The sequence below is a fragment of the Carcharhinus amblyrhynchos genome, unplaced genomic scaffold (assembly GCF_965287045.1).
Source record: "Carcharhinus amblyrhynchos unplaced genomic scaffold, sCarAmb.v2.hapA chromosome_1235, whole genome shotgun sequence".
NCBI classification, from domain to species: Eukaryota; Metazoa; Chordata; class Chondrichthyes; order Carcharhiniformes; family Carcharhinidae; genus Carcharhinus; species Carcharhinus amblyrhynchos.
In genome coordinates, this window is record NW_027650975.1 from 14963 (window position 1) to 30212 (window position 15250).

The 15250-nt window shown below is 61.4% G+C and overlaps 1 protein-coding gene across 1 annotated transcript; it reads left to right on the forward strand.

Moving 5' to 3' along the window:
- The first annotated feature begins 6465 nt into the window (after positions 1 to 6465).
- On the forward strand, positions 6466 to 15244 carry rabif (RAB interacting factor). The gene is made up of 2 exons (XM_080185108.1): positions 6466 to 6664; positions 14973 to 15244. Exons 1-2 carry the CDS (start codon positions 6485 to 6487, stop codon positions 15219 to 15221), a joined length of 429 nt encoding a protein of 142 aa, XP_080041234.1. The 5' UTR covers positions 6466 to 6484; the 3' UTR covers positions 15222 to 15244.
- The last annotated feature ends 6 nt before the right edge of the window (positions 15245 to 15250 follow it).

Here is a 15250-nt window from a genome sequence, read left to right on the forward strand (position 1 = left end):
TACTTGAGAAAGGAGGACCCCGAAGGTTGTTTCAAAAAAAAAGTGTGAACAAGACCACGGGCCATGATGAAAGCTGAGAAGGTGAATGCCAACAATGTGGCAGCCGAAAAGGTGGAACTTGAAAATCTTTTGGTAACAGCACCTGAGGGTAAAGGTGTTAGCTTGATACTGAGATACTGTATAAGTGTGCAAATTGGTTACATATGAAATAAATAATGTGTAGGAAATCAGTCCAAGTTGGACCCTTTTAAGGATTTGGAAGAGCTTGCAATTATACATTTAAGAACAGATCTCAGATATATACACTACTTGACAAACAACATGGCATGAACTGTTAATGGGGCCAGAAGAGTCAAACAGCACCATTAAATGATCAAGGCACCGAGACATTCTCCATAGAGAAACTGAATTCAAAACAATTGGGACAGAATTAAACACATCAATACCTGTCAAAAACAGTAAAATTAAAATGAAAGGGTAAATAATTTGGATTGCAATAATTTTAGAACATCGAACATAGAACATTACAGCGCAGTACAGGCCCTTCGGCCCTCGATGTTGCGCCGACCAGTGGAACCAATCTAATGATCCTCTAACCTAAACAATTCCAATATTATCCATATGTCTATCCAATGCCCATTTGAACACCCTTAAAGTTGGCAAGTCCACAACTACTGCAGGCAGGGTATTCCACACCCTTACTACCCTCTGAGTAAAGAACCTACCTCTGACATCCGTCCTATAATTATCACCCCTTAATTTAAAGCTATGTCCCCTCGTGTTAGCCATTACCATCCAAGGAAAAAGACTCTCACTGTCCACCCTATCTAACCCTCATCATCTTGTATGCCTCAATTAAGTCACCTCTTAACCTTCTCTCTAACAAAAACAACCTCAAGTCCCTCAGCCTTTCCTCATAAGACCTTCCCACCATATCAGGCAACATCTTGGTAAATCTGCAGTCTTTCCAATGTTTCCACATCTTTCTTATAATGCGGCAACCAGAACTGTACGCGATAATCCAAGTGTGGCCGCACCAGAGTTTTGTACAGCTGCAATATGACTTCATGGCTCCGAAACTCAATCCCTCTACCAATAAAAGCTAACACACTGTACGCTGCCTTAACAACCCTATCAACCTGGGTGCCAACTTTCAGGGATCTACGCACATGTACAGCGAGATCTCTCTGCTCATCCACACTACCAAGAGCCTTTCCATTAGCCCAATACTCTGTAGAACATAGAACATAGAACATAGAACACTACAGCACAAACAGGCCCTTCGGCCCACAAGTTGCGCCGATCACATCACCTACCAACCTACAGACCTATCTATAACCCTCAATCTCATTAAACCCCATATACCCATCCAGAAGTCTTTTAAAAGACCCCAGCGAGTTCGCCTCCACCACCACTGACGGCAGCCGATTCCATTCACTCACCACCCTCTGAGTGAAAAACTTACCCCTAACATCACTTCTGAACCTCCCTCCCCGCACCTTAAATCTGTGTCCTCTCGTAGCGACCATTTCAACCCGGGGAAATAGCCTCTGAGAGTCCACCCTATCCATTCCTTTCAACATTTTGTAAACTTCTATCAGGTCGCCTCTCAACCTTCGTCTCTCCAGGGAAAAGAGTCCCAGCTCCCTCAACCTAACTTCATAAGGCATGCCTCCCAGTCCAGGCAACATCCTTGTAAATCTCCTCTGCACCCTTTCAATAGCTTCTACATCTTTCCTATAGTGAGGCGACCAGAACTGCGCACAATACTCCAAATGAGGCCTGACAAGGGTCTTATAAAGTTCCAGCATTACCTCCCGACTCCTAAACTCAATCCCTCGATTAATGAAGAATCATTAATCCTGTTACTCCTTCCAAAGTGAATCACCTCACACTTTTCTGCATTAAACTCCATTTGCCACCTCTCAGCCCAGCTCTGCAGCTTATCTATGTCCCTCTGCAAACTGCAACATTCATCCGCACTGTCTACAACTCCTCTGACTTTAGTGTCATCCGCAAATTTACTAACCCGTCCTTCTACACCCTCATCTAGGTCATTTATAAAAATGACAAACAGCATTGGCCCCAAAACAGATCCCTGCAATACACCACTAGTAACTGAACTCCAGGTTGAATATTTCCCATCAACCACCACCCTCTGTCTTCTATCAGCTAGATCCAAACTGCTACATCACCCTCAATCCCTTGCATCTGCATTTTCTGCAGTAGCTTACCATGGGGAACCTTATCAAACGCTTTACTGAAATCCATACACACTGCATCAACTGCTTTACCCTTATCCACCTCTTTGGTCACCTTCTCAAAGAACTCAATAAGGTTTGTGAGGCACGGCCTACGCTTCACAAAACCGTGTTGACTATCCCTAATCAATTTATTTCTCTCTAGATTATTATAAATCCTATCTCTTATAATCCTTTCCAAAACTTTGCCCACAACAGAAGTAAGGCTCACCGGTCTATAATTTCCAGGATGGTCTCTACTCCCCTTCTTGAACAAGGGGACAACATTTACTATCCTCCAGTCTTCCGGCACTATACCTGTAGCGAATGATGACATGAAGATCAAAGCCAAAGGCTCTGCAATCTCCTCCCTAGCCTCCCAGAGAATCCCAAGATAAATCCCATCCGGCCCAGGGGACTTATCTATTTTCATACTTCCAAGAATTGCTAACACCGCCTTCTCATGTACCTCAATCCCCCCTAGTCTACAACCCTGTATCGCAGTATTCTCCTTGACTACATTGACTTTTTCCTGCGTGAATACAGACGAAAAATATTCATTTCGCGCCTCTCCTATCTCTTCAGGGTCCATGCACAACTTCCCACTACTGTCCCTAACTGGCCTTAATCTTGCCCTAATCATTCTTTTATTCCTGACCTACCTATAGAAAGCTTTGGGGTTCTCCTTGATACTACCTGCCAAAGTCTTCTCATGTCCTCTTCTGGCTCGTCTTAACTCTCTCTTTAGTTCCTTCCTGGCTAACTTGTAATTTTAGAGCCTAGTAGCAAATAAACCTGGTAAAGAATATCCATAAGATGGATGCAGAAATGGATGCAGTCTATGCATAATATTATTTAGAATGATATTGGGTGAGGTGATGTGCAAGTGGGGAGTGTCAGGTAGAAAGGAGCATCAATCTAAGATTCAAGAGTACTGTAAGTGGGCGAGAGGGTGATGGTAAAGGTGGGGCTGGAGTGCACTGGTCTCCAATCAAGGTGGCATGGATGAATTGATTATGACGGGTGATATTTGTGTACTTGTTGATACAAAGACAGGAAGTTGATGGAAGCATTATACTTCATTAAAAATAATAAACCTGATGCCCACCCAACTGGTGAGGACCAACATTAATGTTTTCACAGGTTCCTGTTTATTCTGATGACTGTTGTGGAATTGTGTGTGTCAGCTACTCACCGGAGGAACAGGAAAGTGGATAAAGAAACTCAACATCTGGATATTGGATCAAGTGACCTCCCACCAGTCAACCAAATCACTGAGCTAGATTGTGGGTCATCTGAGGAAGGATGGGACAATAGTATGGGAACCTGGAACTTTCACCTCCCCATAGGGTGGTGATTCAAGAGGGAAGTAAAAGGGGCAGCCTGATCATAACACCCTTTGAGATGGAACTCAGAGATGGAAAAGGCTCAGAGGACAATTTGGGTATTAAAAGGATATACTAATGAAATATTAGGTTTGTGAAGATAATTATTCAATATCTTTGAATCTGATCTTAAGGGCCAGTATTGTCAAGAACTACATAAGCCTATAATAATATAAGACTTGCTCATAGAGATATTAGATGTTACCAGCTTAATAACTGTGGATATCGAAAATCTACCCAATGTCCAAACATGGTGAAGCCTCCACAGATGCATTAGGATTGCGAAAGCTATAACTTTACTACATGACATGACAATGGTATCTCTCAGGGGGTACTTTTAATGAAGTACAATGTTTTGGGCCCATTAACAATACTCCCATTCAACATGCCACGCTCATCCTAATGCCATTAAATGGGTGGAAGTGCAATTGCAGAGAATCATTGATGATAATACTTACAGAATTACCCCTGAACCATGGATCTGAGATAAAAGGAGCATACTGGGAAGTATCAGGGGATTGTTTGGAATGCAAACTTGGTAGTTAATTCAGTACAACTGTCGGAACTGAATAGCTATTCGTCCTGGGTTGCCACAGAAGTTGGAAAGGGACTACAGTATGGAACCTTTGGACTGAGTATATATTTACCATATGTAGATCGACAGGGTGAGGGGCTCCTAGAAACATTTAGTCATGTAGCCAAAGGAATGCTCAATACCATTGAGACCCAGGTCAAACAGCGGGCATGCGACAAGCTTGCCAGAGATCTGATAGATGAGGTTAGGTCCAACATTGAAGTTTGGAACCATTCTCCAACATTTATTCACGTCCCAGTACAAATTAAACTTTCTCAACATGTACTGGGACAGACATAAATTAGTCATTTGACCAGGAAGATATCCAGTAAGAGGGCTATAAAATTCATCATGGTGGTACTACAGGAATGTACATCCACTGAGATCTTTAAGGATAGCTGCAGGTTTGTTTGATGAGGAACAGAAGAAGGAGGCTGGGTTCACTGAACCAGATCTAAAGGATATTTAACCTAATTTTGAATGTGATTCAGAATTAGAGCATTACAGAGTATGTGTCTGTCAGACCCTCGAGCCTCTAGGGAACCCCATCAAGATAATCATTGATATTTTACCACTGAAGGAAGCATTTAAAGCAGTGCAGGTGGGCCTCACACATTGATGCATGATCACCCCAAAGGCAGAGTATGGGGGGGTTTACATTGTAAAAATAATCACAGTTTTGTCGGCAAGTAACAGATTCATTGACTGTGGGAGTGTTCCACTTGCCAGAAAAAAGCATGCATTTGGTGCCTGGTGGGATGACTCGTATATTGACAAGACACCGAATCATTATTCACTTTGGTCAAAAAGGTTACCAAAAAGCATGATGGGAAAAGTAAATAGTTGAGAGTCAAAGGCCTGGGAACTAGCAGAACTCATATCTGGAAGATTATGATGATGCACATTTTGTAACAATAATGAATAGGTCCATTCACTGTCCAGGTAGGATAGATATGACCCTGGACACAGGAAACATATCTATTCAGCTTGGCAGTGAGCCGGTGGGAACATCCACTTTGATCTTTACGGTAGCTTCTACTGTAACGCAGCAACAGGTAAGTTGCTTTAGCTAAGAATGGAGTTAATGTCTGGGTTCCGTAGATGAATGAAATACCATCATGCTGGTAGGTACAATGCAGTTGGCTAAGGTACTTGACAGGGATTTGTATTGATGCATATATACTAAATGAAATTAATTTTAAACAAATGAAGGGCAGGAAATCTGATAAGTAAAATGTATAATCGTCCTGTTTTTACTGATCACTTCAGAACTTGTCCGAGAGGCCCAGATATTCTGTATCTGTGACCAATGTGATGGCTTCTCCCATTGATCACTGGTCTTTAATATATTTTTATCTTTTGTACTATGACATTGGTTTCCTGGGTCTAAGTCATAATGAATTTGATGATCAGCCATGATCATAATCAATGGCAAAGCAGACTCAAAGGGCCAAGTGGCCGATTCCTGCTTCTATTTTCTATATCTTCAGCCCCTGAGCCTGCTGGAAAATTGCCTTCTCTGCCTCTTTGCACAGCTGCATAAGCAGCTCTGGGTGGCTTTTTGTAAGGTTTACAACTCTTTCTGCCATTTTGATTGTAGTCCTTAAGCGTATCCAACTAACAATGTTTTAATGGATTAAAGCTCAATTCTGCACCCTCAATTTGGCCTGCTTATAATGTTGATCTCCTTGATTGTACAATATCTGGCAGCTTTTGATTGCTGACTCCAACGACAAAGTGGTGATAAAAATGTTCGTGTGTTGATGCAGCATACTTGCAGGAACTGGCTCGCCTGCACACGTCAGTAAAAAAGAATTGGGCACATTCCCTGATCTTTGGGATTTCTGACCTAATCATGTTCGTTGAATTACAAAATGATTTTCAGAGTAAAATATGTTGAACACTTTAAGGACAGTTTCAAAGTCTACCTGAAGAGGACATCATCAGTGGCAGGCTGTCAGAGGAATGGCGCCTCTGCTCTTTGGCCTGCTTCACACCCTGGCCAGCCTTTCCCCATAATCATATTGTTGCTTTGTGTGGATCAAGAAGACTGTGCTGAGCTGCTACTAACCAAAGTGACTCCTCCCTGATTTTACTTCTTACTATTTTTACCCCTGCCCAGCGCCGGGAGCTCCACATCTTTACTTCAGATTACCAGCATCTTACCGAGACCTAAATGAAAGCAGTCAGAAGGGGGCTCCAGTTGAGGAGAACAGCAGTAGCCGGGGACGGATTCCGTTTCCGGGGGAAGGCTATCGGAGCGGAAGCGGAAGTGGCTGAGAGCGATGCAGGCGGAGAGCAGAGCGGTGGCCGAGCAGCCCAGGGACATTAACACAGAACCCATTCCTGGGAGCAGCTCCTCCGGCCTGGTGAATGCCGCTGGCACCAACGGGAAGGCGGTTGTCTGCGAGCGCTGCGGCTCCCGAGTCCTGAGTCCAGGGACAGCCCGATACCGGCGGAGAGAGGTGGGGGGTGAGGGTGGGGAGAGAGTGGGGGGGGAGGGAGGGGGTGAGGGTGGGGGGGGGGAGAATGAGGGTGGGGAGAGAGTGGGGGGGGGGGGGGAGAAAGAGGGGGGGGGGAGAGAAAGAGGGAGGGGGTGAGGGTGGGGGGGGAGGGGGCGAGGGTGGGGGGGGAGGGGGGGGAGAAAGAGGGAGGGGGTGAGGGTGGGAGGGAGGGGTGAGGGTGGGGGGGGAGGGGGGAGAAAGAGGGAGGGGGCGAGGGTGGGGGGGAGGGGGGGGAGAAAGAGGGAGGGGGCGAGGGTGGGGGGGGAGGGGGGGGAGAAAGAGGGAGGGGGCGAGGGTGGGGGGGAGGGGGGGAGAAAGAGGGAGGGGGCGAGGGTGGGGGGGAGGGGGGGGAGAAAGAGGGAGGGGGCGAGGGTGGGGGGGGAGGGGGGGGAGAAAGAGGGAGGGGGCGAGGGTGGGGGGGGAGGGGGGGAGAAAGAGGGAGGGGGCGAGGGTGGGGGGGGAGGGGGGGGAGAAAGAGGGAGGGGGCGAGGGTGGGGGGGGAGGGGGGGAGAAAGAGGGAGGGGGCGAGGGTGGGGGGGGGAGGGGGGGGAGAAAGAGGGAGGGGGCGAGGGTGGGGGGGAGAAAGAGGGAGGGGGGCGAGGGTGGGGGGGGAGAAAGAGGGAGGGGGCGAGGGTGGGGGGGAGGGGGGGGAGAAAGAGGGAGGGGGCGAGGGTGGGGGGGGAGGGGGGGAGAAAGAGGGAGGGGGCGAGGGTGGGGGGGGAGGGGGGGGAGAAAGAGGGAGGGGGCGAGGGTGGGGGGGGAGGGGGGGAGAAAGAGGGAGGGGGCGAGGGTGGGGGGGGAGAAAGAGGGAGGGGGCGAGGGTGGGGGGGAGAAAGAGGGAGGGGCGAGGGTGGGGGGGAGAAAGAGGGAGGGGGCGAGGGTGGGGGGGGAGAAAGAGGGAGGGGGCGAGGGTGGGGGGGAGAAAGAGGGAGGGGGCGAGGGTGGGGGGGGAGAAAGAGGGAGGGGGCGAGGGTGGGGGGGGAGAAAGAGGGAGGGGGCGAGGGTGGGGGGGAGAAAGAGGGAGGGGGCGAGGGTGGGGGGGGAGAAAGAGGGAGGGGGCGAGGGTGGGGGGGAGAAAGAGGGAGGGGGCGAGGGTGGGGGGGGAGAAAGAGGGAGGGGGCGAGGGTGGGGGGGGAGAAAGAGGGAGGGGGCGAGGGTGGGGGGGGAGAAAGAGGGAGGGGGCGAGGGTGGGGGGGGAGAAAGAGGGAGGGGGCGAGGGTGGGGGGGGAGAAAGAGGGAGGGGGCGAGGGTGGGGGGGGAGAAAGAGGGAGGGGGCGAGGGTGGGGGGGGAGAAAGAGGGAGGGGGCGAGGGTGGGGGGGGAGAAAGAGGGAGGGGGCGAGGGTGGGGGGGAAGAAAGAGGGAGGGGGCGAGGGTGGGGGGGGAGAAAGAGGGAGGGGGCGAGGGTGGGGGGGGAGAAAGAGGGAGGGGGCGAGGGTGGGGGGGGAGAAAGAGGGAGGGGGCGAGGGTGGGGGGGGAGAAAGAGGGAGGGGGCGAGGGTGGGGGGGGAGAAAGAGGGAGGGGGCGAGGGTGGGGGGGGAGAAAGAGGGAGGGGGCGAGGGTGGGGGGGGAGAAAGAGGGAGGGGGCGAGGGTGGGGGGGGAGAAAGAGGGAGGGGGCGAGGGTGGGGGGGAGAAAGAGGGAGGGGGCGAGGGTGGGGGGGAGAAAGAGGGAGGGGGCGAGGGTGGGGGGGGAGAAAGAGGGAGGGGGCGAGGGTGGGGGGGGAGAAAGAGGGAGGGGGCGAGGGTGGGGGGGGAGAAAGAGGGAGGGGGCGAGGGTGGGGGGGGAGAAAGAGGGAGGGGGCGAGGGTGGGGGGGAGAAAGAGGGAGGGGGCGAGGGTGGGGGGGGAGAAAGAGGGAGGGGGCGAGGGTGGGGGGGGAGAAAGAGGGAGGGGGCGAGGGTGGGGGGGAAGAAAGAGGGAGGGGGCGAGGGTGGGGGGGGAGAAAGAGGGAGGGGGCGAGGGTGGGGGGGGAGAAAGAGGGAGGGGGCGAGGGTGGGGGGGGAGAAAGAGGGAGGGGGCGAGGGTGGGGGGGGAGAAAGAGGGAGGGGGCGAGGGAGGGGGCGAGGGTGGGGGGGGAGAAAGAGGGAGGGGGCGAGGGTGGGGGGGGAGGGGGGGGAGAAAGAGGGAGGGGGCGAGGGTGGGGGGGGAGGGGGGGGAGAAAGAGGGAGGAGGCGAGGGAGGGGGGGGAGAAAGAGGGAGGAGGCGAGGGAGGGGGGGAGAAAGAGAGAGGAGGCGAGGGAGGGGGGGGAGAAAGAGGGAGGAGGCGAGGGAGGGGGGGGAGAAAGAGGGAGGGGGCGAGAGAGGGAGGGGGCGAGGGAGGGGGGGGAGAAAGAGGGAGGGGGCGAGGGAGGGGGGGGAGAAAGAGGGAGGGGGCGAGGGTGGGGGGGAGAAAGAGGGAGGGGGCGAGGGTGGGGGGGGAGGGGGGGGAGAAAGAGGGAGGGGGCGAGGGTGGGGGGGGAGGGGGGGGAGAAAGAGGGAGGGGGCGAGGGTGGGGCGAGGGAGGGGGGGGGAGAAAGAGGGAGGGGGCGAGGGTGGGGCGAGGGTGGGGGGGGAGAAAGAGGGAGGGGGCGAGGGTGGGGGGGGAGGAAGAGGGAGGGGGCGAGGGTGGGGGGGGAGGAAGAGGGAGGGGGCGAGGGGGTGGGGGGGGGGAGGAAGAGGGAGGGGGCGAGGGTGGGGGGGAGGAAGAGGGAGGGGGCGAGGGTGGGGGGGGAGGAAGAGGGAGGGGGCGAGGGTGGGGGGGGAGGAAGAGGGAGGGGGCGAGGGTGGGGGGGAGGAAGAGGGAGGGGGCGAGGGTGGGGGGGGAGGAAGAGGGAGGGGCGAGGGTGGGGGGGGAGGAAGAGGGAGGGGGCGAGGGTGGGGGGGGAGGAAGAGGGAGGGGGCGAGGGTGGGGGGGAGGAAGAGGGAGGGGGCGAGGGTGGGGGGGGAGGAAGAGGGAGGGGGCGAGGGTGGGGGGGGGAGGAAGAGGGAGGGGGCGAGGGTGGGGGGGGAGGAAGAGGGAGGGGGCGAGGGTGGGGGGGGAGGAAGAGGGAGGGGGCGAGGGTGGGGGGGGAGGGAAGAGGGAGGGGGCGAGGGTGGGGGGGAGGAAGAGGGAGGGGGCGAGGGTGGGGGGGGAGGAAGAGGGAGGGGGCGAGGGTGGGGGGGGGAGGAAGAGGGAGGGGGCGAGGGTGGGGGGGGAGGAAGAGGGAGGGGGCGAGGGTGGGGGGGGAGGAAGAGGGAGGGGGCGAGGGTGGGGGGGAGGAAGAGGGAGGGGGCGAGGGTGGGGGGGGAGGAAGAGGGAGGGGGCGAGGGTGGGGGGGGAGGAAGAGGGAGGGGGCGAGGGTGGGGGGGGAGGGAAGAGGGAGGGGGCGAGGGTGGGGGGGGAGGAAGAGGGAGGGGGCGAGGGTGGGGGGGGAGGAAGAGGGAGGGGGCGAGGGTGGGGGGGGAGGAAGAGGGAGGGGGCGAGGGTGGGGGGGGAGGAAGAGGGAGGGGGCGAGGGTGGGGGGGGAGGAAGAGGGAGGGGGCGAGGGTGGGGGGGGAGGAAGAGGGAGGGGGCGAGGGTGGGGGGGGAGGAAGAGGGAGGGGGCGAGGGTGGGGGGGGGAGGAAGAGGGAGGGGGCGAGGGTGGGGGGGGAGGAAGAGGGAGGGGGCGAGGGTGGGGGGGGGAGGAAGAGGGAGGGGGCGAGGGTGGGGGGGGAGGAAGAGGGAGGGGGCGAGGGTGGGGGGGGAGGAAGAGGGAGGGGGCGAGGGTGGGGGGGGGAAGGGGAGGGGGCGAGGGTGGGGGGGGAGGAAGAGGGAGGGGGCGAGGGTGGGGGGGGAGGGAGGGGGCGAGGGTGGGGGGGGAGGGAGGGGGCGAGGTGGGGGGGAGGGAGGGGGCGAGGGTGGGGGGGGGAGGAAGAGGGAGGGGGCGAGGGTGGGGGGGGGAGGAAGAGGGAGGGGGCGAGGGTGGGGGGGGAGGAAGAGGGAGGGGGCGAGGGTGGGGGGGGAGGAAGAGGGAGGGGGCGAGGGTGGGGGGGAGGAAGAGGGAGGGGGCGAGGGTGGGGGGGGGAGGAAGAGGGAGGGGGGCGAGGGTGGGGGGGGAGGGGGGGGGAGGAAGAGGGAGGGGGCGAGGGTGGGGGGGGAGGGGGGGGAGGAAGAGGGAGGGGGCGAGGGTGGGGGGGGAGGGGGGGGGAGGAAGAGGGAGGGGGCGAGGGTGGGGGGGGGAGGAAGAGGGAGGGGGCGAGGGTGGGGGGGGAGGGGGGGGGGGAGGAAGAGGGAGGGGGCGAGGGTGGGGGGGGAGGGGGGGGAGAAAGAGGGAGGGGGCGAGGGTGGGGGGGGAGGGGGGGAGAAAGAGGGAGGGGGCGAGGGTGGGGGGGGAGAAAGAGGGAGGGGGCGAGGGTGGGGGGGGAGAAAGAGGGAGGGGGCGAGGGTGGGGGGGGAGAAAGAGGGAGGGGGCGAGGGTGGGGGGGGAGAAAGAGGGAGGGGGCGAGGGTGGGGGGGGAGAAAGAGGGAGGGGGCGAGGGTGGGGGGGGAGAAAGAGGGAGGGGGCGAGGGTGGGGGGGGAGAAAGAGGGAGGGGGCGAGGGTGGGGGGGAGAAAGAGGGAGGGGGCGAGGGTGGGGGGGGAGAAAGAGGGAGGGGGCGAGGGTGGGGGGGGAGAAAGAGGGAGGGGGCGAGGGTGGGGGGGAGAAAGAGGGAGGGGGCGAGGGTGGGGGGGGAGAAAGAGGGAGGGGGCGAGGGTGGGGGGGGAGAAAGAGGGGAGGGGGCGAGGGTGGGGGGGGAGAAAGAGGGAGGGGGCGAGGGTGGGGGGGGAGAAAGAGGGAGGGGGCGAGGGTGGGGGGGAGAAAGAGGGAGGGGGCGAGGTGGGGGGGAGAAAGAGGGAGGGGGCGAGGGTGGGGGGGGAGAAAGAGGGAGGGGGCGAGGGTGGGGGGGGAGAAAGAGGGAGGGGGCGGAGGGTGGGGGGGGAGAAAGAGGGAGGGGGCGAGGGTGGGGGGGGAGAAAGAGGGAGGGGGCGAGGGTGGGGGGGAAGAAAGAGGGAGGGGGCGAGGGTGGGGGGGGAGAAAGAGGGAGGGGGCGAGGGTGGGGGGGGAGAAAGAGGGAGGGGGGCGAGGGTGGGGGGGGAGAAAGAGGGAGGGGGCGAGGGTGGGGGGGGAGAAAGAGGGAGGGGGCGAGGGAGGGGGCGAGGGTGGGGGGGGAGAAAGAGGGAGGGGGCGAGGGTGGGGGGGAGGGGGGGAGAAAGAGGGAGGGGGCGAGGGTGGGGGGGGAGGGGGGGAGAAAGAGGGAGGAGGCGAGGGAGGGGGGGAGAAAGAGGGAGGAGGCGAGGGAGGGGGGGGAGAAAGAGGGAGGAGGCGAGGGGAGGGGGGGGAGAAAGAGGGAGGAGGCGAGGGAGGGGGGGGAGAAAGAGGGAGGGGGCGAGAGAGGGAGGGGGCGAGGGAGGGGGGGGAGAAAGAGGGAGGGGGCGAGGGAGGGGGGGGAGAAGGAGGGAGGGGGCGAGGGTGGGGGGGGAGAAAGAGGGAGGGGGCGAGGGTGGGGGGGAGGGGGGGGAGAAAGAGGGAGGGGGCGAGGGTGGGGGGGGGAGGGGGGGGGAGAAAGAGGGAGGGGGCGAGGGTGGGGCGAGGGAGGGGGGGGGAGAAAGAGGGAGGGGGCGAGGGTGGGGGGGGGAGAAAGGGAGGGGGCGAGGGGTGGGGGGAGGAAGAGGGAGGGGGCGAGGGTGGGGGGGGAGGAAGAGGGAGGGGGCGAGGGTGGGGGGGGAGGAAGAGGGAGGGGGCGAGGGTGGGGGGGGAGGAAGAGGGAGGGGGCGAGGGTGGGGGGGGAGGAAGAGGGAGGGGGCGAGGGTGGGGGGGAGGAAGAGGGAGGGGGCGAGGGTGGGGGGGGAGGAAGAGGGAGGGGGCGAGGGTGGGGGGGGAGGAAGAGGGAGGGGGCGAGGGTGGGGGGGGAGGAAGAGGGAGGGGGCGAGGGTGGGGGGGGAGGAAGAGGGAGGGGGCGAGGGTGGGGGGGGAGGAAGAGGGAGGGGGCGAGGGTGGGGGGGGAGGAAGAGGGAGGGGGCGAGGGTGGGGGGGGAGGAAGAGGGAGGGGGCGAGGGTGGGGGGGGAGGAAGAGGGAGGGGGCGAGGGTGGGGGGGGAGGAAGAGGGAGGGGGCGAGGGTGGGGGGGGAGGAAGAGGGAGGGGGCGAGGGTGGGGGGGGAGGAAGAGGGAGGGGGCGAGGGTGGGGGGGGAGGAAGAGGGAGGGGGCGAGGGTGGGGGGGGAGGAAGAGGGAGGGGGCGAGGGTGGGGGGGGAGGAAGAGGGAGGGGGCGAGGGTGGGGGGGGAGGAAGAGGGAGGGGGCGAGGGTGGGGGGGGAGGAAGAGGGAGGGGGCGAGGGTGGGGGGGGAGGAAGAGGGAGGGGGCGAGGGTGGGGGGGGAGGAAGAGGGAGGGGGCGAGGGTGGGGGGGGAGGAAGAGGGAGGGGGCGAGGGTGGGGGGGGAGGAAGAGGGAGGGGGCGAGGGTGGGGGGGGAGGAAGAGGGAGGGGGCGAGGGTGGGGGGGGAGGAAGAGGGAGGGGGCGAGGGTGGGGGGGGAGGAAGAGGGAGGGGGCGAGGGTGGGGGGGGAGGAAGAGGGAGGGGGCGAGGGTGGGGGGGGAGGAAGAGGGAGGGGGCGAGGGTGGGGGGGGAGGAAGAGGGAGGGGGCGAGGGTGGGGGGGGAGGAAGAGGGAGGGGGCGAGGGTGGGGGGGGAGGAAGAGGGAGGGGGCGAGGGTGGGGGGGGAGGAAGGGGGAGGGGGCGAGGGTGGGGGGGGAGGGAGGGGGCGAGGGTGGGGGGGGGAGGGAGGGGGCGAGGGTGGGGGGGAGGGAGGGGGCGAGGGTGGGGGGGGAGGGAGGGGGCGAGGGGTGGGGGGGGAGGGAGGGGGCGAGGGTGGGGGGGAGGGAGGGGGCGAGGGTGGGGGGGGGGAGGAAGAGGGAGGGGGCGAGGGTGGGGGGGGGAGGAAGAGGGAGGGGGCGAGGGTGGGGGGGGGAGGAAGAGGGAGGGGGCGAGGGTGGGGGGGGGAGGAAGAGGGAGGGGGCGAGGGTGGGGGGGGAGGAAGAGGGAGGGGGCGAGGGTGGGGGGGGAGGAAGAGGGAGGGGGCGAGGGTGGGGGGGGAGGGGGGGGAGGAAGAGGGAGGGGGCGAGGGTGGGGGGGGGAGGGGGGGGGAGGAAGAGGGAGGGGGCGAGGGTGGGGGGGGAGGAAAGAGGGAGGGGGCGAGGGTGGGGGGGGAGGGGGGGGGAGGAAGAGGGAGGGGGCGAGGGTGGGGGGGGAGGGGGGGGGAGAAAGAGGGAGGGGGGGGTGGGGGGGAGGGGGTGGGGAGGAAGAGGGAGAGGGAGGGGGTGGGGGGGGAGGGGGTGGGGAGAAAGAGGGAGAGGGAGGGGGTGGGGGGGGAGGGGGTGGGGAGAAAGAGGGAGGGGGAGGGGGTGGGGGGGGAGGGGGTGGGGAGAAAGAGGGAGGGGGCGAGGGTGGGGGGGGGGAGGGGGTGGGGAGAAAGAGGGAGGGGGCGAGGGTGGGGGGGGGGAGGGGGTGGGGAGAAAGAGGGAGGGGGCGAGGGTGGGGGGGGGAGGGGGTGGGGAGAAAGAGGGAGGGGGCGAGGGTGGGGGGGGAGGGAGGGGGCGAGGGTGGGGGGGGGAGGGGGTGGGGAGAAAGAGGGAGGGGGTGGGGGGGGGGAGGGGGGGGAGAAAGAGGGTGGGGGGGGGGAGGGGGGGGGAGAAAGAGGGAGGGGGGGGTGGGGGGGAGGGGGTGGGGAGAAAGAGGGAGGGGGAGGGGGTGGGGGGGGAGGGGGTGGGGGAAAGAGGGAGGGGAGGGGGTGGGGGGGGAGGGGGTGGGGGAGAAAAAAGAGGGAGGGGGAGGGGGGGGGGGGGGGGGAGGGGGTGGGAGAGAGGGGGAGGGAGGGGGGGGGGGGGGGGGTGGGGAGAAAGAGGGAGGGGGCGAGGGTGGGGGGGGAGGGAGGGGGGCGAGGGTGGGGGGAGGGGGTGGGGAGAAAGAGGGAGGGGGCGAGGGTGGGGGGGGGGAGGGGGTGGGGAGAAAGAGGGAGGGGGCGAGGGTGGGGGGGAGGGAGGGGGCGAGGGTGGGGGGGGGAGGGGGGTGGGGGGGGAGGGAGGGGGCGAGGGTGGGGGGGGGGAGGGGGGGGTGTGGGTGGGGGGTGGGGGAGGTGGGGGGTGGGGGGAGGGGGGGTGTGGGTGGGGGGTGGGGGGGAGAGGGTGTGGAGAGGGGGGGAGGTGGAGGGTGGGGGGGGGGTGGGTGGATGGGGGTGAGGGGGAGGAGGGATGGGGTGGAGGGGTGCTCTGTGTTGCTGATGAATGGTGTTTGTTTTGCAGCTCTTTCTTCCATCTATGAGGCAGAGAGAGGTGCTGGGAACTGAGCAAAGCTCAGTAAAAGGGGACATGCTGCAAGAACACTGGTTTGTTGATGACATGTACATCTTTGAGAATGTTGGCTTCACCAAGAATGTGAACAATATCAAGTACCTGGTTTGTGCTGATTGTGAGATTGGGCCCATTGGCTGGCACTGTCTGGATGACAAGAAGAGTTTTTATGTGGCTTTGGATCGAGTGCAGCATGAATAGTGCAGAGCCAAGAGCTCCCAGGACCATTG

Excerpts from the sequence above, each read along its gene's own strand:
- rabif (XM_080185108.1), top strand. The coding sequence starts at position 6,485 with ATGCAGGCGGAGAGCAGAGCGGTGGCCGAGCAGCCCAGGGACATTAAC. Across the intron at positions 6,665-14,972 it reads CCCGATACCGGCGGAGAGAG|CTCTTTCTTCCATCTATGAG; the intron begins GTGGGGGGTGAG and ends TTTGTTTTGCAG.